Source organism: Parasteatoda tepidariorum, chromosome 4 (genome assembly GCF_043381705.1).
Source record: "Parasteatoda tepidariorum isolate YZ-2023 chromosome 4, CAS_Ptep_4.0, whole genome shotgun sequence".
Classification (NCBI taxonomy): Eukaryota; Metazoa; Arthropoda; class Arachnida; order Araneae; family Theridiidae; genus Parasteatoda; species Parasteatoda tepidariorum.
The window spans coordinates 302,355-330,238 of NC_092207.1; the positions used below are offsets into that span (position 1 = coordinate 302,355).

General features: G+C 33.6%; 1 protein-coding gene across 1 annotated transcript in view; it reads left to right on the forward strand.

Annotated features, from left to right (window-relative positions):
* LOC107450496 (Ryanodine receptor) overlaps positions 1–27,884 on the forward strand; it is a gene marked incomplete in the record, with an annotated part of 265,214 nt that overhangs the window by 48,237 nt on the left and 189,093 nt on the right. Inside the window, 15 exon segments of the mRNA XM_071180425.1 lie at positions 647–769; positions 3,584–3,631; positions 7,165–7,286; positions 9,767–9,897; positions 9,986–10,050; positions 10,134–10,269; positions 11,839–11,946; positions 13,553–13,671; positions 14,378–14,511; positions 15,125–15,363; positions 17,198–17,384; positions 18,159–18,369; positions 21,004–21,108; positions 24,285–24,388; positions 25,382–25,459. Of these exon segments, the coding sequence (XP_071036526.1) occupies positions 647–769; positions 3,584–3,631; positions 7,165–7,286; positions 9,767–9,897; positions 9,986–10,050; positions 10,134–10,269; positions 11,839–11,946; positions 13,553–13,671; positions 14,378–14,511; positions 15,125–15,363; positions 17,198–17,384; positions 18,159–18,369; positions 21,004–21,108; positions 24,285–24,388; positions 25,382–25,459 (1,910 nt within the window).

Genomic DNA, 27,884 nt, shown 5'->3' on the forward strand with positions numbered 1-27,884 from the left:
ACGCTCTCAATTTATGCTGATAGTATCGTCAATCGATGTCATGTTTCGGTTGTACTTTATTGTACAGTTATTGATATTGATTTTGACGTGGTTTTTAAATATCCACATATATTTCAAGCAAAATTTAAATCGTGCATTTGAGTATTTACTTTTTAAGGCAATCATGCTATCCAACTTTTGGCAGTTATTGCTATTGATTTCTCTACAGTTTTTAAATCTGATATTTTGTATTCGATTTTATTTCTTACTTATTGCAGCAACCTAATCTCAAAACGAAACACGCATTTGAGGAGTGTGTGATTTCCTAGTCTATCTTTTTTTTTTTTTTTTGACAATTACTACTGACCGATTTAATGATTTTTAATTATGTTTTTTTATTCTGATGATTATTTATAGAATGCAAAGAAGAAAATAATTTGTGCTCCATTTTTTTATTCAAATTATTAGAATAAAAAAATGTTACATGTTAAATTTAAAAAAAATTATTTTGTTTTTGTAACCACCGCGCTTTTGTTACTTTAAATTGGTAACATTGTTACTATTATTAAAAGCATCTAGCGGAATTAGTGCTTTGTCGCAGATAGCTCGAAAATATTGTGTTAGACGATATCAAAACATAAAATGACACTTTTTATTTGGTAATTAGGACGACAAGAAGATAGTGTTGGACGAGAAGGAAGAAGAGGTTCTGGGTTCGCCTCTCATCAAGTATGGTGACACAACTGTATTCATTCAGCATCAAGAGACAGGCCTATGGCTCTCATACAAGGTATCATTTAAAATTCTATCTTGTATTGTCTGATGCAGATAGGCACAACTTATCCCCCAGATCAGTCGTGGCTCAGGGCCTTCCGATGAGGTGAAACAAGTTTGAATCCCAACGACGGCTGGTCGATACGAATTCCGCATCCTGCTTATACCGACCACAGTGCTGGCCTTAAAATATCCTCAGTGGTAGACGGATCATGAGTTAGAATCTCCTTGCCGTCACACTAACCGTGGAATGGTTTCGTGGTTTTCCTCCCCATGTATCGCAAATGCGGGTTAGTTCCATCAAAAAGTCCTCCACGAAGGCAAATTTCTCCCCACACTTGATCTAGAACAGGGGTTTCCAACTGGCGGCCCGGGGGTCGCATCCGGCCCGCGAGGTATTTTTTTGTGGCCCGCGAACTAAAATATATTAGGTGTCAATTTTTGTAAAAAATCTATATGGGTTTAAAATACTATACTCGTTAATAAAAACCTAATTTCATCGTTTCTATGAAATTGAACATACCAACGGTGCAAAGAAATTTATTTACATCAAAGAAAATATTTATTCAAATACAAAAATAATCATGTATGTTGCTAGTAGTATATGGGGGGGGCTAGAGGACACTTTTGCCCTTCCCTATATACTACTATTGATTTCCTATTTTTATATTAAAAAAAATTAAAATAGGCCTATATTTTACATTTTTTATGAAATATTAAAGAAAATCAGCATATTTAAAAATTCTTATTTTTATATTAATAATTTTTATTTTATTAAAACCTTATTGAAAATATCGTTTTTTATTTTACATGCTATCTCTCTTACAATCTTACGACTGGGAAAAATAAATCCCTGACTGTAATCTTATCCATTTATTTAAGAACATTTTACTACCTATAAATGGAAAGTATTGAAAAAGAGAGAAATAAAAAGTTGTTAGAGCAATTAAAAAATGATCTAAGATTAGTTAAACTACAATCAGAAATTAGGAAAAATAATGAAATAAAATTAGAAGAAGATATAGGAATACAAAAATCATTGGCCGATTTNAGCAGACAAACCTCAATTTTCTCATGGAATATTTTGTGTGCTACTATGCAAGTTTCAATACCAACCTTTTTAAAGTTTTATATCTTAACAATTAGATATCTGTTGCACATTAATTGTTTAATACATAGGTGCACATTGAAGTTATTGTAGCGTGAATTTTTATTATCTATTTAATATTTTTAAAAATATTATTAAAGCAATTAAATATTTTTAAAAATCTACTTCTTATTTTAATTTGTAACTTCGTAATTTTGTTTTATACAACTTGGTAAAAATCTGTCAGTAATATTTAATGCTCCTTCAAACATAGTTCCTTCCTACATAAAATTTTGATAAAGTTTCGACCCGCCATTTGATTTGTGTTTTTAATTGTGGCCCCTTGCCTCATGTAAGTTGGAAACCCCTGATCTAGAAGTTACCTTGTCTTTTGGATTGGGTTCAAAATGACAGGCTACAGAGTTGAACATGAGCAGCCGTAAACCCAAAAAATGAGGTCAGCTGTTGAACAATGGTTAAAAAGTATTAAAAACTTATCCCCCAGTAGCTTTGGGGACTCACGGGATAGAGCGCTCACCTCCCAATGAGGTGAACCGGGTTCGAATTCCAACGACGGCTGGTCGAAAAGAGTTTACCACAGTGTTGATGCGAAATATCGATTTAGACGGATCATGGAGTGGAATCCCATTGTCGTCGGGCTAACCATGAGAGGTTTAAGTGGTTTTCGTGTCGATGTAACACAAACGCGGGTTAGTTATGACAAAAAAATCTTTTACGAAGGCAAATTCCTTCCAATTTTTTAATTCAGTTCTCTGGATTGAGTTCAAAATAGGCAAGGGTTCAAGTTAGGGAAATTGAACATTGGTAGTCGTAAATTCAAAATTGGGCCTGCTGATCAACGATGGTTATAAAATAAAATAAAACCTATCACCCAAAGCCTTTCAATTCGGCCTCTAAAATGTTTTTAATTTTTATTTGGAAAAAAAAAGGATTTTTCTTTTACTGCCGTGTTTATTTTAACAGTAATTGATCTAATTGAAGCTTTCTAGTGAAATAGTTTCCGTTTTTTTTCTTCCAAATATATGCATATCAGAAGATCCAGACATGGGTTTCACCAAACTATTTTAAGAATTGTTGCAATAGAGTGTAACCATTGCTTATGCCAATTATGTTTGGGGGGAAATGTAATTGTTAAATAATTGGGTCCCGCAGTGGACTGATCGTTAAGACACGGTTCCCGACTGCGGTCAGTGTGCGGGTAGGTGACCACTTGGATCAGTCTGCGTAGAGACCGAGGGTGTGCGGTATGGGTCGTCGTTAAACGGTGCTACCGTAAAGTGCTCGACTTCGCGCGTAGGTCGTCGGGCAACAGAAGCGGGGGTGCCATTCCCTCCGCAGAGGATCAAAATTGTGATGGCACGTCTTCGGATCATCCTACGGGATGTTTCCCAGACCGTCGCCAATAGCCCATTGTGCAGCTCTAGTGCGACGTAAATTAACAACAACACAACACGTTAAATAATTGGATTAAGAAAAAGAACATTTTTAGAATCAGATTGATAGGTCAATAAAACATGCACGTGTAACATTTCAAAATATCTGTCATAAATCAACACGTTAGCAACTTTTACATGTTTTAAAAGTTGCTAATCGCAACAAATGCTAAGAGTTGCAAATTACGCAAATTTTATATGTTTTTAATGTAATATAAGAGATATTAGTTTATAAAATTTTTTTTTAAATTTTTTATATTTAGTTTTTTTTTTCTTTCTATTTTTCCAGACATATGAAACTAAGAAAAGAGGTGTTGGAAAAGTGGAAGAAAAACAAGTGAGTTATTTTTTCCTATGCCTTTGATACCAAATCATATTATTTCTCATATATGGATAGTGTTTTCAATATGAATGTAAACAACAACATTCTCGAGTTCTTGGCCTGCTCTACTTCCGGTTAGAAAGTATACAGCTGCTTATTACAATTTATTCTGCGAGGCGATATTTTCAAACAAATAATTTTGTTTTTAATAAAAAAAAAAGGAATTATATAATTTCTGAGCTCAAATTTGCTGTATTTCATAATATATTAATGATATTAAGCAATTCTGGTGACTTTTAAGGGAAAATAATTTGTTTTAGTTAATTAGAGATGTTTAGTTAAATGTTAAAAACGGTGACATAGTTTCTAAATTTAAAAAGCTTTTTTGGCTGCTCTGATTCGGCCTCTTTTTAAGTGCTTATGACTGCTTGTTCTCGATGCAAGCCGTGCACCATCATCAGGGCCGGATTAACCTATAGGCACACTAGGCACGTGCCTAGGGCCTACGAAATTCAGGTACCTACGAAAAAAATTTGTTGACAAAAATAATTTAGCTTGAAAAACAACAAGTGTATTTTGCACAAAATTATGAAGATACAAATAAAAATATAATATTTTTCGGTAATAAATTATTTTGCAGAATCTTATGATCTAATATATTACTTTTTTGCGATTTTTGGATTCAACGAAATCTTGTATTATGCTGTCGAATTCCAAACTACGCAAAATGTCGTATTCAATAGACATAAGTGCGAGCGATGCCAAACGATCTTGATTCATTGTTGAACGCAAATAATTTTTTATCAATTTTAATCTGGAGAAAGATCTTTCTCCTTCTGCATTTGATCCAAGAATCGACAAATATATTCTTAATGCAATGTGAACGTTAGGAAAAGTATTCACAAGTTTATCTTTAATTTGAGCCTTCAACATTTCTTGTGCAGATTTATGTTCATATAAATTTGAAAATAGTAAAAATTCATCTACAAAGTTTTTCTCTAAATCGGATGAGTAAATTTTCACCAAATTTTGCGCTTTTAGTTTAATCTCAGATTCTGACAAATTTTTGTGTAATTTCCTTGTAATTCGGGTTCGATAAAACATCGATTAATGACACTTTTTGGTCGATCCAGAAAACTGGGAAATTCAGACATCCGGGATAGCGATGGTCCCGAGCATCCCAGATAATTGGTTCTCTACTGTATAAATATTTCTTGTAATTAATCTCACTATCAATTTCACTGTTTTCTTTGCTGGTTTGTTGTTGTATTGTTGACGTGAAGTGTTTACATAGTTATCGATCGAACTAATCATAATGGTATTATCGATATCAACTGCAATATCGGCAGTATGTCGGTATTGCAGATAAAGTTCGATAAAAAAATTCGTAAATTGAAATCCATATTAATAAAAATGTTAAAAAAAATATGCAAGAAAATTTTAGCATATATTTTGAAAAGAGGGGAGGGCCCAAAAACGGCTATGCCTAGGGCCTACGAAAGGTATAATCCGACTCTGACCATCATACGTTTGTGTTAGCATATTGTTCAAGCAACGTTTATTTTGCAAATTATCATTTAGGTTTCAATTTCCAAGTTGGTATAGTGTTAGCTAGTGTTTTATTACGATTATTTCTTTCATTACTTTCTTGAAATGACAGGTCTTCAAATGACGATTATTTTTAAAATCAGGTAAGAAATGCACTCGAGAGAACACCCAAAACACCAATGATGATTGTGAGCCAAAGGGAACACGAAAAACAGTCATTCGGAAGTATAGGCACTCAAGAGTTTGCAGCGCCTGTAGAGAACACCATCCTTTCCTGCTCATAGTTATCGCTAACGATTTTTTCTTCGAAAATGTCCTCTGTATAAATAATTGAGAGTAATTCTGTATAAATAATGAATGCCACAATTCATATTTATATAAATTTTTTCTCTTAATTATTTTTACTTTTGTCTTGAAATATTAATGTTTCTTTTTAAAATTATTTTGAATAAAAAGTGTTCTATCTTAAAGGATCTCCTTATAATATACGTTAATGAATAATAACTATGATTCTGTACATTTTCAAGTAGCTTGGATTCATAGATTTGTCCTAGCTGAAAATACATATTGTAAGAATCTGAATTTCGAAAAAATCCTTATTTAACAAATGTAATGGCGTCTCTATGTAAATAATGATACAGGCTCACTTTTATTTATGCATGTCGGATGGAACAGTTATTGAAATTTTAATCAAATTTAACCAGATAGCGTTGGATCCGAATGAAATAGTATTGAAAACTATTCCGCACCTTGCTCCGAAAAATTGCAGCAAATTTTCCCTTGTAGTCCACAAAATATACTTCAAAATTCCATTTAATGTGATGTCTGGGAGGTTTTGATTCCAGTAAATGGCTTATTCAAAAAATAGAAAATCTACTCTGCTTAAGAAATGGATAATATTTTCTCAATTTTGAAATGGGGGATATTTCCGTATTCTAATGGGTCACGGTAACTACAATCGCAAAGGTACCAAATAAATTTTATATTTGCAATTAAGAAAAAACATGTAGATACTTGCCTGGAGGGGGCTAAGAGTTTTACCTTACGAGTTAGTCTTTTTTTGGTGATATTTTTTTCTAGTTTCTCGCGAGCCGTTGTCCGGAAGTTGCCGATTATTCTGCCACAGATTTGGATAGGGAAATCATGAGTATACAGTAGAGTTCATTAAAGATTGAGCAAAAAAGTTTTTTTATTGAATGTGAAATAGTCGAGCTACATAAATTGAAGTCATTGATTCATTGATGTTCGTCAAAATAAAATAAAGAACATCAATCGAGGAAAACATCAATTGGGCAGCATTAAGACATTGTGATGAAAAATAATGAATTTGAATAATATTATCTAAAGACATCTGAGGATGAACGATTTCTTAGGAAGCATTATTTAAGTTATAGGATGTTTTAATAAAATATTCGAGCATTTGATAATGGGATACCCACCAGTGACGTAGTGTGTGTACCTCAATCCTGATGGGTTGCTGAAACATTTGTTTACAATAGAAACGGTTCTTTCCATTCTATTTCAAGTAAGACAAGCCCGTCAAGTACCAATTTTCTTAAGTAACCTATATTCTTTAAAAAAGATTTCAATTCTTCCACTATGCATTTACACAAAGACATAACACGAAGAAAGATGTGAAGTCATGTAGAACTCCTTATGCGTCCAAGTTGTCAGGTACACAAGACAAAAATTATATCGCGATTACGAAAAATACCTAAACAAATACATAAATCTAAGTTAAGTATGAGAAAGAATTATATTTCAACTGATTCGATGTGCGATACTGTTCTGTATGTAATTAACCTAATGCTAATTAACATTGTAAGTTAGGTAGAGAAACGTAGCTCAACTTTAATACGCCATTTTGATTATAAAGATTAGCTGGAACTGACGTATAGGTCACATGGGCGGGTAACTGTTTTCTTCTTAGAGTACCCAATTAAAAAAGAAATTTTTTTGGTTTCTAAAAATGTTAGTTATAACCAGGTTGTTGTTTTTAGGCTATTATGTCAGAAGAAGGTAAAATGGATGATGGTCTGGAATTCAGCAGATCGCAGGAGGAAGAATCGCGCACCGCTCGAGTCATCAGAAAATGCAGCTTCCTTTTCAACAAGTTCATCGTGTAAGTTTTTATTCCTCCTTTTATTTCAACTGAGTTACAGTAAAAATCAAACTTGAAGCTAAAACAACCACGCACAAAAATTTAAAAAAAAATTGCTTATGTAGCTGTCCCTCTACCTTTTTAACATATACAGCTGAGTACGTTTTTAAACTGTATATGCGGCATGGTATATTTTCTGGAGCCCATTATAACAAATTCAGTAGTTACTGTTCTTTTATGCAGTTGAATATAAATATATTTTATTCAATTCCAAAAAAAAATTAAAAAAATTATTTTCTATGAGCGACCGCAACGCTTGAATACAGTGTGCTAGTGGGGAGGATTTTTTCAGGACTTTTTTATTAAGTTTTCATTTACTTCTTTTCGAATCATTGTTAGAGAAGGACGCCATTTTTTTCCAGCAGCATATAAGAAGCGAATTTTCCCTAAGGAAAAGGAAGAACTTCAAAAAACAACCAGGAGCATAGGCAAATCCTTCAGAAACAGCCCAACATTTGAAGAACAATTTCTCAATCATTTTTTCTTTTCTATTATCAATAAACTTGCAACCGGTAACTTCCGATTTCGTGATTGCATACTGTTACAGATGTAGGCATTACGGTAAAAGAAATTTTTTTGTCTTCAATTCATTATAAATTAAAGTTAAGTCAACATCGCTTACTTCATTCCAATAAGTAAATGTGAATTCAGAACGAGCAGAACTGTAATAGTTATAGAATATTCTTCTTCTTCATAGAATAGTATATATTTCTGTATCTATATAATTCGAAAAACAGCAATAAAGAATCATTCGAATTATTTGAAAAAGTATCATTTGTGTTGATTATTAATAAATTTTTATCGTTTTCTTCACCTTAATGTAATGGAGTAAATTAATAAATATATTTTATTAATTCCCTTCGTTTGAAAATAAATTTTTCAAACAAAGAAATTTTAATTTTGGAATTCTCCGGATTTATTAAGCAGGCAAGTGTTATGATTTTTACAATAAAAAATTTACTTGCAAATTTTTTTTTTTTTAATTTGATGATAGTTCTCTACAGAACTGTTGTAAGATTTCAATTCCGTAAGATTATTAACTCTTCATTTTAATAAACAGAGACAGAAATAAATTATAACACTTATGGAATTAAGCGCGCCTATCTTGGCGAGAGGGGGCCATTTTTGGGAGAGGAGATGTGGAGTTGGTTCGAAGAAGTTGAAATGAGAACACGAACTTTTGAACGTTCTCTCGCTCGAGATTTTTTATATATTATTTCATGTGTTGAATATGTGTGTGTATTTGTTTGTGTTGTGGAAACGAAGAGTTTGAATAAATAATAGTTACCAACCTGGACTATTTATTTGTGCCACACATTACACTGTTTTCTACTTCTGATTAAGAATAAAAAATAAAAACAATTTGAAAGTTTTTATTTAAATATGAGGAATTGTTAGACTAGTGTTTTTATCATAAGCATTTTTTATTTTACGTTTTTTAGTTTATAAGTAATGATTTTTTTAATGAAACTTTAAATTTTTTGATAAAAATTGTTGTCAAAAAACATTTTTTCGCAAAATTAAATCACATAACATTGTGTGTCTGTGTATACTTTTTGCATATTTTAATCTTTGAAGTTATATGATTCAGAAAAGTTTGGAATGAAGTTTAAATAGGCCTTTCATATGAGATCATTGAATTTAGATCAGATGCATTTTATTTCTGTTTATTTACAAAAAATTTTTCGACGCGTTTGGGATGCTCCTTCTCTGAAAAAAGAGATTACATTTTGTCTTCGCTTAAATAAGAAAGAATATCTAAAATGTTTCTTTTTTTTAAAAATTTATTAAGCCACAATAAAATTGGAACGTTACCATGCTTACACTGAAGAAATCTCTAGTGTTACTGATAATCGTGTTCTGTTTGCAGTCATTCGTATTTTTACCATTTCATTTTGACTTGTATCTAATTCTCATTGTTTTTACTTTAACTCGATTATAAATGGCAATAAAACAATATTAAATAAAATTAATATTTTGTATTTTATCTCTAATAAGTGTTGAGTTAGCGAAAATCAGACCATCATGCCATTTTAAGAAATTGTTTTCCTTCAAATAGAATAAATTTCAAAACTCAAGCAGCGATTGGTCGAAAACGGCAAAATATCAAAGATATATATATATAAATTTNTATGTATATGTATATATATATGTATATGTATATATATATATGTATATATATATATGTATATATATTTGGAAAATGGTTTTGTTGCTAATTGTTTACTTGCAATAAAGCCTACCGAATAAATCAACAATGGTAACATAATATTTTTTAACTGAGTAAAATGCACTTTGTAAGTGCATTAAAAAAGGAAATATCTTGTTTAGAGGTTTCTGTGAAGGGATTGCTGCATAAATGAATAATAAATAAATCATGCTATAAAAGTTTGAATCTAAATGACATTATAGTCTGACCAGAATGTGTTAAATGTTTGCAGTGGATTAGACTCCCTGCAGCCTGTTCAGGAGGTGACCACTCAGCAACAGTTTCAGGCTGCAGATTTAGAAGAAGTCATACATTGCCTGGAAGATCTCATCGCCTATTTCGAACAACCAGAGGACGATATAGGTAATATATTAAATGTTGGGTGCCCCCCCCCGATACACCCGGTTGCAATAAAATACACAAACAAATAATTATTTGTGTTTCATTTCAGAACATGAAGAGAAACAGAATAAATTAAAAGCCTTAAGAAATCGTCAAGATCTCTTCCAAGAGGAGGTAAAGTAAAATTGTCTTTGTTACACCATATATAATTATGATTAAGGGGAAAAAAATTAATATTTTGTTTTGCATATTTTTAGGGCATTCTTAACCTGATTCTTGAAACAATAGACAAAATCAATATGATATCCAGTGCTGGTTATCTGGTGGCATTAGCCGGTGAAGATTGCACGCATCTGTGGGATGCCATCTCCGGTTATCTGTATCAGCTTTTGGGTAAGTATTTTGATATTCAATCTATCTCAATCCGGTTATCCAACTTCCTCTCTTTCTTTTTTTGGTTCACTATATCCACAAAAAATAACACTATACGTGTGTAGCAAGACACGGAAGCGAACATTTCGTTCTCTATATCCGGGAGTTCACTATATAAACCATGTTCACTATGGCTGGGTTGGACTGTATTTACAAACAATATCGAAAATTGGATGAGTTGAAGGAAAATGTACCCATGTGGCTGAATTTGCGCGCACACTTCTCGTACGCAATTGTAGATTCATCATTTAACCTTCTTCGCATTTTCGAGAAAATCATGAAGTATAGTTTGGGTTTGTGCAGCATTAGGAATAAAGCGGCAGCAAAAAATAAGCATTGCCAAAAATCTTTTCAATTTAAATATTGTTTAAGTCCTTGGTATGTTTAAAATTCTTAACAAGGAGTGTACTATGAGGCATCGCAGAAAAGAAACTGAGTCTTGGCATAGAACAAAATTTAGAATCATTTACGGTTGAGCCTTCTTGAAACAACCTTTGAAATACCAGTTTAAGATGCAATTTTGTGTTATTTTTCAACCTTCGAGACAATTAAAATACCATCAAATGGAGGGACACAGAAATACACCAAACTCTAAATCTGATGATACTTGATTTATAAAATGCTGGAACGTATAGTAATCCAAAAGCCCTGGTAATTTAAGTGGCATAAATACATATTCGATTAAACCAAACGAAGTTGTTATTGCTGTCGTTGGTATATCTTTATGGTTTTACTGGGATTTGGTGGTACCGATGGAGAGAGAAAGATACAAGATGGGGAAGAAACTTCAAAATGTACAGTTTTCCGAGAAATCAAAACAGAGAATTTTGTAGTTCGGAGAGGTTGAATGGATGTTAATGAAGAAGTGAAGATAAACAAAATGAATATTGAGAGACTAATTCGATGCTAAGTTATGAGAATTCAAAATCCAACACTGTTCGGAGATATTCATCAGTTGATAACTCTTAACGGAAACACTCTCCCCCCCCCCAGGGAGACCAACACCCATGAAATTAAAAATGTGTTGTTGTATTTATTTGAGATGTGTAGGTTGGGGACACTAGAATCGTCTGTTTAATACCCCCCCCCCAAAAAAAAAATAGAAGAAACTTTTGCAATTGTATATATTTATATTTCATTGATTAGAATTCGGTTCAGTTTGTTCCAGGTAACCTCTCTGGTTGGATATGAAAGCCGAGTAGCAGACAGGTGCGCAGGAGCTTTGGTCCTTGAACCTAGTTTACCGTTGTTTCAACCGCAAACAAAATGTTTTTAACAAAATACACATTATTTTGTCACTGAAAGTAGCAAGGTCTGTGTAATAATACTTAAGAACAAAGTACATTCGGCATATAGCTTATTTTTATGTGCAATTTGTATTTTGTTAACATTGAATAAAATAAAAGATTAAATTTTCATTAACTTCATAATAAGTAGCTAATAATTCCTTAGTAAAATATTTCTCCCAGTTACTCTATGAATAATTACAAAATGTGTTTTTAAATAAAAGATGTGTTTTTTTTCTTGTAGCTGCGGTCATCAAAGGGAATCACACAAACTGTGCTCAGTTCGCACAGTCCAACAGGTTGGATTGGTTGTTCAGTAGGCTTGGCAGTCAACAAGCAGCCGAAGGAACAGGTATTTGTCAATTAATGAATGATAACACTTGTACAGTGAGTAAAATAAAAAAACGGACCACTCTTAATAACTTTTGATCTAATGATCGGATCGTAACGTTATAGAACTCAATCTTACCGATTCAAGAGAGTGAACCTCAACTATGCTAATTAATGAGTGCAGGCGATATTTTAAGCTACAAAAACAGACGCAAAAAACTTCCTTTTCTTGACGGATTCGGATTTCTGACACAAAAATAGGGTTCCAATATTTTAATCAGGAGAGCGCTTCAAGGTTTGGACCCCTTAATGTTAATTTTACTTTTTGCGTATTTCACTATATCTCGAGAATTTTTCATGCGAATCGAAAATCTTTGCCCCCAATTATAAATTTCCTTTATCAAAAGATTCCACGCAAAAAATAATTTTTAGAAAATATTGATTATTCTTTATTATTCTATTTAAGAATAGTCGGAAAAATTTCGAATTTCAATATATAGGGGAGAGTGGGGTCAATTGTAGCAGAGTACGATTGTAACAGAGCAAAAATTTCGAGTGTCGAGTTCTAGATTTGGTTCCTAGGTGGCGCACAAGGTGTATTTAATAAATCTACATGTACACCCCTGATGGCAACCATTTTTATGTACTTTTGAAAGAGTTACATCACAAAAGATATTTTCACGCCACGCAAGTACTTTTTTTGGTATTAGAATATTATATTGTAACAAAGTAATTTTGTTTAAACAAATAAAAATTAGTAACCGAATATGTAAGTGGACACCTTAATTAACATTTCAAAAAAAAAAAGATTAGTTTTGCTAATTAACTAGCATTGTTTTTAACAAATGAAGCTGAAATGGCGTCTTGGGGACAATTGTAACAATAAGTAAAGGGACGATTGTAAACATTATTTATAAATAATCTTATGTTTACAAACCATTACTTAACTCTTTAAGAACCACCAATTGTCTCCTATATCATTTATATTATGTTGCACGTGCATTATTTTATTTGTCACCTTTCACAGCATAAATTAAAATTTATAAGTTAAAGTTTAAGTTATAAGTTTAAAGTTAAAGTTAAAAGTTTAACCCTTTAGGTCTCTGCTCATTATTATTTTTACTCCTAAAATAGCCCTACTATTTTGATCAATAAAAAAATATATCACAACTATGATACTATGTATAATTAAATATGTTTTAGTTGAATTTATGAACTGTTACAATTGTCCCCGTACGTGGGGACAATTGTAACAACTGCACGACTGTCAAAAGTTGTTAATAACTAATATAATAACATTTAAAATAAGGTATTTATTTATTTTTCTAGTAGAGGATAGTCTACTTTACTCGTCTGTCAATTAATACTAATAATATATTGGATTTTTTGTTAGTTAAAAATAGTTAAGTAAAAAATGTTACAATTGACCCCACTCTCCCCTATACAGTATGATTAGTTCCAGAGAAATCGAATTTTAAGTGTGACTTTTTGAAATTCAATTAGTCAGGAACTATTCGACCGATGTTCTCAAATATTATATTTTGCTATGTAAAATTGCATTCCTTAAAATGTTGTAGAAAATTGCATATGTTTCAACCGTTCTTAAATAAAAAGGTGTGTGTTTGCAGGAATGTTGGACGTACTTCATTGTGTATTGATTGACAGTCCAGAAGCCCTAAACATGATGAAGGAAGATCACATCAAAGTTATTATATCTCTGCTTGAAAAACACGGAAGGGATCCAAAAGTGTGTTTTTTTTTTAATTGCATGATAACAGTTTATTACATCTATCTTATAAACATGCCATATTAAAACGAAATGCTTAAATGCATTCATTACTTTTTGAGTTATTATTGAGTTGACATTTTCAAAAGCCTTTAGCAGGGGAATTATTTTCTTTTTTTTGAAACCTCGTACCAAAGAATGTTTGCTTGCGTCTGAAAATGATGAACTTGACTTTCTTTGCTCGACTTTCTTCGAAGATAATTTTTTTGAAATTTCGTTTAAATCAAATTTCGTTTAAACTTAAAATCAGTTGGCGAATCATAGCGAGCAAATGATGATCTCTCTAGTTTGTTTAATAAAAAATACTTTTGGGATAATTTTTCTGCATGGTGAAATACACACATACGTGTTACACGATAATTGCTAATAATATAACAAATTAATTACAAAGAAAAATCGTATTATACTCTAAAACAAGTAGTACTTTTAAAAATGATAGTTTAATTATAATCTCCCAAACGTTAAGACATGAAATAAAATTTTGATTCATTAAAATATTTCGAGAATTTTTTTTTGAAATTGTATATTTTTTGGTTCCTTATCTGAAGTAGAACAATCCAATTTTTTTTTGCATCCGTCTTTCAATTGTACAAACATTATTGGACAGGTTTAACTCAAACCCTAATCAATTAAATGTATAGAAAATGAAGTGTCGTTTTTGATTTAGGTACTGGATGTGTTGTGTTCGTTGTGTGTCGGTAATGGAGTTGCCGTGCGTAGCAGTCAGAATAATATTTGTGATAATTTACTCCCTTCAAGAAGTTTGTTGCTGCAGACGAAACTTGTGGATCATGTGGCAAGGTTAGTTTTCTTTTTTTCCTTTCACAAATCACCTCTTTCATTTTTCACAATGCCGGATGGTCACTCCTGCCGGATAGTAGCTAGAAAATAATAAAATAAAATTTTAAAAAAGTCTGAAGGCATGTAAACGGGAGAAATTAAATGGCTCAAAAAAAACCCATCGTACGATTTTATTGCTTCAGATATTTCAGAAACAATTGAATAAAACAGTCCACTTTTTTTTGGAGAGGAGGAAAAATATTACATTTGATATTGCCTTCCAAATATGAATCTATCATCAAGCATATGAAAAGTTAGTTAAGTACAATGCCACGCATTGTTAACCTTAAATACAAGATGGCGATGCCTCCTATAGCCTAAATTACGTAAATAAAAACTAAAAAACCTTCTACCAAGCTTTCTTGTATCCTAAACCAAGTGTTTCTCAATCCAAGGACCTTTATAAACACGGTGGATTAAGATTATAAAAAAGGAAATCCAATGAAATTATGTTTTTGTTCTGAAACTTACTGTATTGATTCCTGATTTGTGACTTCCATTTTGCATTGCTCTTTAAACATCCAAATATTATAGTATTTTAATGAATGTCTCTCTCTCTCTCTTTATAACACAGCATGCATCCAAATATGTTCGTGGGTAAAGTTGAATTGTCAGCCATGTACAGAAGATGGTATTTCGAAGCGATGGTCGACCATTGTGAGATGAAGTCACACCTCGAACCTCACTTCAGGGTCGGATGGGCAAACACCAAGGGATACGTCCCCTATCCCGGGGGTGGACTGAAATGGGGTGGAAACGGTGTCGGAGACGACATGTACTCCTATGGGTTTGATGGAGCTTATATGTGGGCAGGTAATTCTTCTTTTTTACTCTAGATTATTATTAGAATGCTTCAGCAAACCATGATCCCAGCAGCGACATTGTCTCAGAATATTCTTGCAGAAAGATTTTTTTTATATCCGTCGTTGAACAGCAGACCCAATTCTTGGGTTGACGACTACTGATGTTCAACTCCGTAGCCTTGTCATTTTGAACCCACTCCAGAAGACAAGGGAACTTTTGGATGAGTACCCCCCAGAGATATTGATTGGTTATAGGAACATGGAGGACTTTGCGACTCGACAGATTTAACAGTCACCATTTACTGCACGGGGATTCTTTGGCCGGAGGGGATCGAACCCACGCACTCTCGGACATGGGCCCAGTGCCCTCCCCATCCCGGCCTCATATTTTTCTTTCGAAAAGTTAAAGTTATCTTTTCTACAGAAACTTACACGTAATATTTGAATTATGCATTTAAATAATCACGTTTTGACGCCTTCAATTTATGCCGATAGTATCGCAAATCGATGTCATGTTTCGATTGTATTTTCGGTAGTTATTGATACTGATTTTCGCATGGTCTTTTAATCTACCCATGTATTTCACAATGATATTTCAAACGACATGGAAAATTCGAAGAGTGCATTTGTTTACTTTATAAGACAAAAAATTCAATCGAAATTTTGGCAGTTATTGCTATTGATTTCTCCGTTACTTTTAAATCCCTTTTTTGTACGATATTATTTATTACAACAACGAAACGAAACGTGCGTTTGAGGAGTCACGTGATTTCTTTGTCGATCTTTTTTTCGGCAATTGCTACTGACCGATTTCATGTTTTTTAATTATTTTTCTTTATTGTGACGATCACTTACAAAACGAGAAGAAAGTCCCAATAAAATACGAGAATAAAAAATTATTACATGTTCAATTAAAAATAATTATATATATTTTTGTTAACACAACGCTTTTGCTATTTTAAATTAGTAACATTTGTGCTTGTTAGTATCAAAAGTATATTTGAAAAAGGTATTAGTGTTAAAGAGTTTTGTCGCAAATAGCTCTAAAAAATTCTGTAACAGGGCCTATGATAATGTTCGATTTAATAGTTTTGAAAATCATAATTTTCTGAAAGATTCAGACAATCAATTCCTACCAACATTTTGGAAAAATTTTTTAGCACATTATTCTCCAGTGAGTAAAAATAAATATCATTCTAAATAACTTTTGATCTGATAATTAAATTTTTGCTTTCTAAGATGCCATCTTTATTATTTCAAGAAGACAAATTGTTAAATAATATTAAACAAAAAATATTCTTTCTCGGCATTAAACGTAGTTTTTCTTTTTTTTTGGATACATTTGGGAGTTTTACTCTTTAAATATGAGCCGCTCTTTAGCTTTGAGGAGCCGCATTTAGTAAAATAGTGTCATAATTGGAAATTGTCGTGTCACTAAAGTTTAGAAACCTTTAATTTTATTTTTACTTTTTGTATTTTATGTCATATATTCAGAACTAATCAATCACATCAAATTATTTATGTACTCCAGCATAGAACTTATTCATCTAAAGAAAGTTTTATGCTCAAAATAAACGTAGTAACTATTTGTTATTTTTCATTACTTAATAAAATTTCTTTTATTAAACGTTTGTGAATCATTTTTTAATTTGTATGAAATCGGCTAAATGACTGTCAAAAAATAAAGTTTACCTACTTTTTTAACTTTTACAATTCAGAATTTTTGATTGATGTTTGATAATGAAAAATTATTAAATAAAGAAAGAATTATCTTTGAATAAGTTTAAGCTTTCTGAAATGAGTGATCAGAAAGTGTTTGATTATTGCATGTTTTTGCTGTGCAGGTGGGAGGTGCAATAAAGTTCGTGATTCTCCCTTGATTCAGAAAGGTGACGTCATTGGATGCGTCTTAGACTTAAACATTCCATTCATGTATTTCACTGTAAATGGCATTCGAGTGAAAGGATGCTTCAAGAACTTCAACACGGATGGAATGTTTTATCCGGTCATCAGTTTCTCAGCAAAACTCAGGTATGTCTTAAATGATTAGTCTTAATGTCCAACCTCCTAAATATTAACTAAAAAATACCAATTTTAACAAGGAAGAACCGAGCGAATGCAAACCCTTTAAAGTAATACTTCATAGGTGAAATAATGTTGGATCGCCATTTTCGATAAATGTCTCTGCTTCATCTATTTAATATTTCCTGTTAGTGATTTTTGAAAATGTGAAATTTTCTTTTATATGTCTTTTTAGACAATATTTTCGGAAAAATACTTAATTTCAAACTTATTATATTTAGCAATTTTTTTAAAATAATTAATAAAGTTAAAAATATTAAATTTAAAATTTACTTTTTTCTAAAGTATTGAATGATTTTTTTTTAAATGATGTGTCTAGAAAAAGAGGGTTAAAAAACATTGTAAATTGTATTGAAGCTTCTCAAATGCAAAAGCAACTTTTTTGCATTTTGAAGTGTTTTTATGGTATGCATTAATCTATTAATCTATATTGGAATTTGGCCATTTTTGTTTGCCTCTGAAATTCGCTATATTCCCCGGAATTTAACTCCTTAAACCTCCCGGGGTCATTCAAAAATGGTCGACTTTTCATCACAAGGTGTAATGTGCTTTGATTTGGCATTCCTAAAGAAGCAATTTTTTTTTAAAAAAAAAGATCTTATGAGACTAGTATAGCGCCACCTGTCTGTGATCTTTAGAACCTTTTTTCTTACCTATTCACTAAGATGAAGAACAGCTTTTTGAATGGTCGACTTTAAAATGAATTTTTATTTAATTTTATAGTTGCCGTTTCATATTTGGAGGTGACCACGGCAGACTGAGGTACGGTCCCCCAGAAGGTCACTCCCCGTTAGTGGAATCCCTCCAGCCTAAGCAGATCCTCAACGTCGAACCCTGTTTCCAGTTCGGAGAACTTCTCAAGGGAGTCATCTATGGACCCATGCTGGAATTGGATGACGTAGCTTTCGTTCCAGAACCCGTTGACACCACTGGGGTAAACATTCTTTTTTCTTGTTTGATTCCTTAAAATACACGAGCGATTAATTCTTACTTGGGCCGGATCACGCTATTGGTCGAAAATGACATCACTGTTTGGGGAAGGGATATACTGTGTATTGCATAGTATTTTGGCGAGAGATCTTGATTTGGCGACAGATTTTATATTTAGTTTTCAAATGTGCTCTATTTACACGTAGTATTAATGTTGAGTAATAAAGACAATATTCACATTTTGCACAGTTTTGTGTTAATTTTTTATTAGAATCTAAGTAAGTGAAATTAAGCTATACTGCTTTTACGTCATTAGCAACTGGGGCTGTTCTAGAAATGCAGGGAAGGGGGTGGAGGCTATCCCAGAATTTTGATCATTACTTTAAACTAAATTTACGTGTTGCTTGATTATGAAGTTTTTAAAATTATTCATAACACAACTAAATTGCGATGTATGAGTAAATTTGAGCTTATGTTTATTTCAATTTTTGTTACTTCATAACTGCAAAAGATAATTCTTATGGAAAAACAAACAAACGAAAAAAAAACGTATTTGTAATATTACTATAACATCTTATATTTGTAAAAACATTCATTATTTTTAGCTTTGATGAATTTAAATCAATTAAAACATAAATATTGTCTGAAATGCTGAAGTGGACATTTACCTATCACCCCACCCTAACGAGCAAGTGTGCATACGAAATTTGTCGCCAAACTTATACAAACACTAGCCACCATCTCCCTTCCCCCAAACAGTGATGTCATTTTCGACCAATAGCGTGATCCGGCCCAAGTGAGAATTAATCGCTCGTTAAAATACAGGATGTCATTTGAGCCTGTCACAGCACATACTTACTAAACACACCTCCTAGAACCTCCTCAACTCGGATACATTTATTAGTCCTACTTAACGAACATAAACTGCCGGGTGAAAGATAAGGTCACTACATTCGGGCGAATACGAAAGATGTCTTCTTTTACGTTTGGACTACTAAAGGATCAAATATCTTGTTTAGGGTAACCAGTGCTTTCTTTTTTCTTGGAGGTATTGGTCAAACACACTGAGTGTCAGCAATAGTGTGCGTTTGATTTTGTTACTTTAGAGTAAAAAATGTTATTGGATTGATTGTACCACTTTTAATTCTTGTTTCATTAAGTAAACAGCCCGCAAGGACCTACTTATTTTTAAAAAATATATATATAAATCTCTTAAACGTTACCCATAAATGATGTTTTGCCTTTCTCAATTATCAACGATTCGTTTAACTTTCCTTTGATTGATGATATTTTTTAATCATTCAAATTGCGTCTTTCATCTTTTACATTTATTCTAATTGTATACTTATGTTGGTTTGGTTGTCACGGTACACTAATGAGCTATTGGGGACGGCTATCTTTAGTGATGTTCCAAACTACTCTACCACAATGTAATCACCGCACCACTGGGGCAATTTTGAACACGAGATTGGAGTGGTGGTTTTTTTTTATATCCGTTGTTGAACAGCCGACCCAATTTTGGGTTTACGACTATTAGTGTTCAACTCCGTAGCCTTGTCATTTTGAACCAATTCAGAAGACAAGGAAACTACTGAACCAGTACCCTCGAGGTATTGATTTGTTATGGAAACATGGAGGACTTTGTGACTCGACAGATTTAACGTGCATCAGTCACACGGGGAGTCTTCGGCCGGCGGAGATCTCGCAGTGGACTGATCGCTAAGACGCGGTTCCCAGCAGATCACCGAAGTCGAGCATCACTGGCTGCGGTCAGTGTGCGGGTGGGTGACCACTTGGATCAGTCTGCGTAGGGACCGAGGGTGTGCGGTATTGGTCCTNTCGGCCGGCGGAGGTCCCGCAGTGGACTGATCGTTAAGACGTGGTTCCCAGCAGATCACCGAAGTCAGGCATCACTGGCTGCGGTCAGTGTGCGGGTGGTTGACCACTTGGATCAGTTTGCGTAGGGACCGAGAGTGTGCGGTATGGGTCCTCGTTAAACTGTGCTACCGTAAAGTGCTACACTTCGCGCGCAGGTCATCGGGCTACCGAAGCGGGGGTACCATCCCCTCCGCAGAGGATCAAAATTGTGATGGCATGTCTTCGGATCATCCTCCGGGATGTTTCCCAGACCGTCGCCAATAGCCCATTGTGCAGCTCTAGTGCGACGTAAATTAACAACAACAACATCGGCTGGCGGAGATCGAACCCACGAACTCGTGGACATGGACCCAGTACTTAGAAAGTAAACCAGGTGAACACACCGCTTCTAAAAGTATGTAGGGCGTCCCTGGCTGAGTGGTATCACCCGCCAAACGCTGTGCGAAGCGTGGAGAGCGGGTTCGAATCCCGCAGTTTCCCTGGCTGTATCTTCGTGCTCCCCTACTTATGTTAACTGTCCTTCTATTTCACAAAAGTTTATAAGCCTAAATTGAGCACACAAGCCTTCAAATGTATGTAATACCAATATACCAATAAAAGTATATTTAGTAAATAATAATTAATCCTGTTATATGTCAAATGAAGTATTATGGTTAAGGTAATTCAGAAGTTTCAATCTCCGATAAAAGATGAAAATTCAAAAATAACACCCAAGGTGAAATGCTTCTTTTTTAATTCAATCAAATCTCATGTCTTACAGGTGACTCTTCCGGGCTATGTGGAGAATGTCCGCGAAAAGCTCGCGGCAAACATACATGAAGTCTGGGCAATGAATAAGATTGGAGCTGGTTGGTCTTACGGAGATGTAAGTGAGATAACTTCTTAATTTTCAAAAACTTTAATGCAGAAATGTTGCCCATTGTAATCAGAATATAAAAAGAAAGGCTTCAAGAATTTTAATATCGTCCGTTCGCGCATCGTACATAAAATGAATGAAAATTTGAAAAAAATATCTCGTCTATTTTTAAAAAAAAATTTCATGTTGACTAAAATTTTCGAATGATTTTTACACTTATTGGATGGTTCGAATATCTTACATAAATTAAGTTTTAATCAAATAATTAAATTTTGGGATGACGCAACGTTTTATATGAAAAAAAGTTTATCAATTTTACGTAATTTTTACCCTTGCAAATCTTCGTTTGTTTTGTTGGAACAGAACGATTTTAAGACTCATGATGGGGTGGCATGTTTGAATTTCAATCAACTGCACCAACCATTTGGTATTTACATTACACTTACAAAGATTTCTAAAAGAGTCTGAAAATTATGACATTCTTTTTTTTATTTTTTTAATTCTATCTCCTACATATTTGAAATTTGATTTTTCGGAGGCATCAAGATTTTCGTGTTGCTCACATATACCCCATCATGATGATCCTGTACAGTATACTATCGATATCTCGAATCGCCGGTCAGGTGGCCGAGTGGTTAGCGTGCCTGACTGCGAAGTCAATGGCTGCGGGTTCGAATCCCGCTCTGGGCATGGATGTTTCTCTCTCTCTCTATCTCCGTTGTCTTCTGATGTGTGATAGTGGCCCACCCTATGAATGGGTATTTGTGGCAGTGTGGCGTGGGTAATGTTGCTCGCCTCCGTGACTTTGGTTCACAGGTGCCCACTGGCTAAGGATAAATGGGCAACACTTCTAAGGATAAATGGGCATCTTTCTAAGGCGAAGAACGAAAGTTCAGTGCCTGCCGTTATTAAAAAAATATATATATCTCGAGTCGAAGGGATGCTTTTTAAGATAGGGAGACAAAAATGTTACTCTGAAAAGTAGAGTCATGAAAGGTAAGAATAGCCACGAATAAATATGTTTGTAAAGACTCTAAGTTTAAATGCAACAATGATAATTTTATTTTTAAAAGTAAGACAAAAATAGTGATGCATTCAATAGAAAAGGATTGTGATTTTTCTGAAAAAAATTTATTTTCTATTTGTAAATATATTTGAGAAAACGAGCATGGAAATTCAAATTAACATTAGGTGAACTTAACAGGTTTTTCGAGACATAGAAGTTTATTTGAAGGCTCTGACACAGATTTTCAGTCAAGGCGTTTTTCTAAGCCTCGATTTATATAATTCATTCTAGTAAGATAGACAACACAAGAATCACTGATGTCAGAGCACCTCCCACTGAAGTGGTTCCAGCTGAGACTGGCTGCTCTGCTCCCACTGACAGCAGTGCTGACTCAAAATATCATCCGATCACGGGGTAGAATCCTCGAGCTGCCGGGCTAATTGATGGAGGTTTTCCCCTCCATGTAACGCAAGTCCCGCAGTGGACTGATCATTAGGACACGGTTCCCAGCAGATCACAGATGTCAAACATCACTGGCTACGGTCAGTGTGCGGGTGGGTGACAACTTGGATCAGCCTGCTTAGGGACCGAGTTTGTGCGGTATTGGTAATCGTTAAACTGTTCTACCGTAAAGTGCTCGATTTCGCGTGCAGGTCGTCGGGCTACCGAAGCGGGGATGCCATCCCCTCTGCAGAGGATCAAAATTGCGATGGCGTGTCTTCGGATCGTCCTCAGGGATGTTTCCCAGACAGTCACCAATAGCCCATTGCGCAGCTCTAGTGCGACGTAAATGAACAACAACCATGTAACGCAAATTCTGGTTAGTTCAATAGTTCAATCAAAAAATGTTTCACGAAGGCTAGTTTGTCCTTATGCTTAATCCAGAGCCGTGATGGCTCGGCGAAAGAGCCTCCCAATGAGGTGAGCCGGGTTCGAATCACAGCTATTGCTGGTCGATACGAATTCCGCATCCGACTCGCACCGATCACAGTCCTGACAAAAAATATCCTCAGTGGTAGACGGATCATGGGTTGGAGTTCCTTTGCCGTCAGATTCAACACGAGTCCTATTAGAGCATCTACCGAGAGACCCATATTGGAATGTCTATGTTTTGTAATGTTTGTCCTTAATGGCCTATATCGGCAAATATAAGGACGATATTGACTGAATAATGAATATGAATAGGGGTCTGTTTAGAAGAAATTTGGGTCCGTTAACGGACCCTTCACAAAATATTTTAACTTAAAAACGGACCCTTCACAAAATGATTTTTCATTTTATCGGACCCTTCACAAATTTGTTTACCTTCATTATTGTTTTGTTAATCGAATAAACCCTTCCCAGGGGAAAAAAGAAAGATGGATGTAAACGAATTTAGTTTTATCTTCGACAGACGCTTTTTCCACTATTCGTCCGAAATGAATATTCTGCGCTCAGCAGTATAGGCTAAATACCAAATATTTGTATGTTGCATCTCTAATTTAGAAGCAGCAATCGATGTTCATTTGTGAAAATTTAAATTCTTTTATTACAATTTTGCAGTGTTAAGCATAATCTTGTATCTATTCACAATTTAAAAACTCCTTGAGAAAAGTTTTTTGCAATAACAGGACCCTATTTGCACACATTCTTAAAAGCAGGACCCTGGTTGAAAAAATGTGACTTAACATTTATTTTATATTCATAAATTACGAGTCATTTTTTCGAAATTTTACAAAAACAAGACCTTTTACAAAATGTCTGGACAGACCCCTGATAAAATATCGGTTAAATCTGGCAATTCTATCTAGGGTCAATATCGGAAAAATAACTGTCCTTTGAACCCATATTGAGATAAGATTCATGAGTATTGGTCCAAAGATGGCCCAAGTTACTTTGTATGTATGTATATGTGTATGTATATGTATATGTGCATGTATATGTGCATGTATATGTGCATGTATATGTGCATGTATATGTGTATGTATATGTATATGTGTATATATATGTGTATGTATATGTGTATGTGTATGCATATGTGTATGTGTATGTATATGTATATACATAAATAAGGAATTAATGGCATAGCTAGATTTTTGTCAGGGAATGATAAGTTATTGAAAGAGAAAATTTGTTTAAGAAATATGTCTTTTTTAAATGTAATTACATGATGTTAAAAAGAGTGTCATTATTGTTGCAGGTGCGAGATGACGCCCGGAAGAAACATCCTTGTCTCACATCATTCGACAGATTACCCATGGCTGAAAAGAGATATGACACAACATTAGCTTTACAAACTTTAAAGTAAGATTCTAAAACCATTTATAACTTTTTCACTTCAGCTTTATTAAAGCAGATAATTATTTCAAGATCTTTGTTCATTTTCATAATATATTAACTGAAGAACGAAAAAAATATTTTGTCACTACATGAATGAGTCGTTTTAATTGGATTTTTTCCCCAAGGGGTTTTGCTTATAACTACGTAAATAAACTATTAAATTTGAAAATAGCGAAAGAAAAGAATCTCTTATGTAGTCACCCTACATTATTGATTTGTCTGATCTCAGCTCAATTGCTTTACTTTTTTTTTTTTGTTGAAAAGAAAGACATTTTTTGCTATCGGAAGTATTTTTTGCATCCTTTATCAGTACAAATTTTCAAGCATTGTTTCCTTTGGCCGTCATTGAACATTTAAATTACTTCTCAAAATAGTTTTTAAATATATTTCTGATAAGCCACTTTTTTTTGTCAAAAATTTTTCAAGAGCATATTTTGGACTTTACAATTCGAAATTTCATGAGTTATTTTAATTCATAGAAGAAATTAATTCTTATGAGGAATTGTGTTTGAATGACCTAGTTACATATTAATTGCGTGTAAGAATTTTTCGAGTAATGCTGGAGATGCGGGGATTTAAACTTTCGAATCCTTTCCTATCTAAACAATTGTGTCTAAACTGCGGCTGCCCCCTCCTCCATTTTGAGAGTTTAATAAACTAAACTCGACGAAGAAATGTATGTTTATTCAGAGAGAGTGCTTTCTTGTGTATAACTCGGATATATCATCTGCCTTCATTAATTAGCATATATAAGGCTCGGATCATTAAGATTGAACTCCAGTATGTGAAAATTCGATCATTGGATGAAAGGTTATTCAAGAGTTCGTTTCTTTTCTTCTTAATTTTGCTCACTTTTTTAACACTAAGATATGAAACTCGAAGCATTCTACTGAAATACTTCAATTTAGAATCCATTTCTGAGTTATAATTATACATATATTTTTGTATTTATTTCAGAACTATTATGTCTTTAGGATACCACATAACTGTTGACAAACCTCCAGCTAGAATTCGTAACATAAAACTTCCAAACCAGTAAGTAATGATTTTTCATGCTGAAATATGGTTTAATAAGAGACCTAATTTTAAAATTCAGAGTTACTTTTATTATCTGCATCACAGTATCTAAACTTTTAATGCGGAAATTAATCTAACAAAAATCAAAGTAACTCCTTCATTAGAGTAATGCTGTAAACTGTTCTTTACTATGAACAAAAGGTGTCACACAGAGTTGAAAATTATTTAGCATTTATTTATGTTTTTGCAGTCTTCAAGGGTTTGAAAACTTTGAAATGGCCAAATGTTTAAAATTGTAGTGTACGAGGGTTGCTATTTATATTTCTAGCCTAATAATGAAAAACAAATATGTAGGATCGAAATTGGTTTTATTGTTTTTCAAAATATTCTCCATGATGATCAATACACTTTTGCATGCGTTTGAACCAATTTTCAAAGCACTTTTTCCAGTCCGATTGAGGTAACTCCAAAACATGCGTTTTGAATGCATCAACCGCTTCTTCGGGGGTCGAAAATCGTTGTCCACGTAATTTATTTTTGATGTGTGGGAATAAGAAGAAGTCATTGGGTGCCAAATCAGGGCTGTACGGCGGATGACCCATCAGTTCGATCTTTCGCTCCGTCAGAAATGCCTTTGTTTGAGTCGATGTGTGAGAGCTCGCATTGTCATGATGAAGAATGATTCGCCTGTTCTTCTGCTTTTTTCGAATTTCTCCGATGACTTCTGGCAAACAAATGGTCGTGTACCATTCAGAATTGACCGTCCTGCGTTGCTCTAACGCCACTGTTGCCACATGACCGTTAATGCCGAAGAAACAGGCAATCATTTGTTTCGATGTGCTTCTTCCTCGAACAACTTTTGTTGGTTTTGCCTCGTCTTGGAAGACCCATACAGTTGATTGCTGTTTTGTTTCCGGCTCATATGCATAGATCCATGATTCGTCACCTGTGTAGATGTTATACACAGCCTTTGATGTACCTTGAACGTATTTTTCCAACATTTCCTTGCACCAATCGACACGAGCCTTTTTTTGAGCGTTTGTCAGATTATGCGGGATCCAACGCGAACAAATTTTTTTTACGCTCAAATGTTCATGCAATATTTTATTGATGCTAGTCATACTAATGTCCAAAGACGCCTCTATCTCACGGTATGTCACATGACGATCTTGCTTTATCAGTTCACGCACAGCATCGATCTTTTCTGGCACAACAACGGATTTTGGACGACCTGCACGGGATTCGTCCTGGATCGAACATCGACCACGATTAAATTCGTTATACCAATTTTTTACAGTGCTGTAGGATGGCGCTTTATCGCTGAATAAAGAATTAAGTTCATCGAAGCACTCTTGTCTTGACAATCCACGTCGAAAGTTATGAAAAATAATGGCACGAAAATGTTCACGATTCAATTCCATTTTTTGAAAGAGAAGAACTTTTTAATTTAGTGTCAACAACACAAATGAAGCTATAATGGTAAATCGTCTGCTGAATTTATGTTTAAAAATATCAAACTTTCGATTAAAATCGTCTGCGGTCGCCTAGCAACACTTACTGTTGCCAAGGCCAGAAATATAAACAGTAACCCTCGTATATACCACTACAAAATACAGTTCTAATTACAATCCCAGTATATAAGACATGTTAACTGGATTCTATGATGGGGTACCTTTTCTTAGATGAAAGTTGACATTGTAGATAACTACACACATTGACCCACACATCATTAGAAATTATTTTTACACATATTTAAGTTCTAAACTAAAATATGTGTATTTAATATATGTAATTCATTTATGTTCGGAAAGAGAAATGGAAAAGCAAAACGTGAAGAATTGAAACTGGATTACTTTATACGGGTCCATGAATTTTGTAATGGTGATTTTATTTATTTGAAAATATTCGCGATATCTAATATCCCCACAAAATATTTTCGAAAAGAGGTCAAAATACAAACTTGCTAGTGCCCAACCATGGCCAAACACTCAATCCCGTTTTTACAGACTCTTAGAACGGTATAGTAATGTAACGCAACTTATACGGTTTTCTTTATTTTTTAATTTTTATCAAAAATCTCAGAAAGCAAGCAATAACGTAAGATATGCATTATTTTTGCTTAATGTTTCTGTCTTCGCAAAATCGAATTCAAAAGCTTTCTTCATTTGCATCACACTTATGAAAGACATTTTGAAAAATTTAAATGTTTAATGCTTAATTAAATGTTAATGTTAAAAGTTTAATTAAAAACACAAAAAACATTTGACTTACTTTTTTTTTACATTTTCATTATAAATATTTTGTTAATTATGAAAATGATTTTGAAGCCTGTTAAAAAGCATTAACAACACGCTTATTGTATATCAAATAAAAATTTTAGTCACGCCGTATTTAACTGTTTTAAGGCGTAAGCCCTGTTGAAAAAATTATCAATGCAGTTATC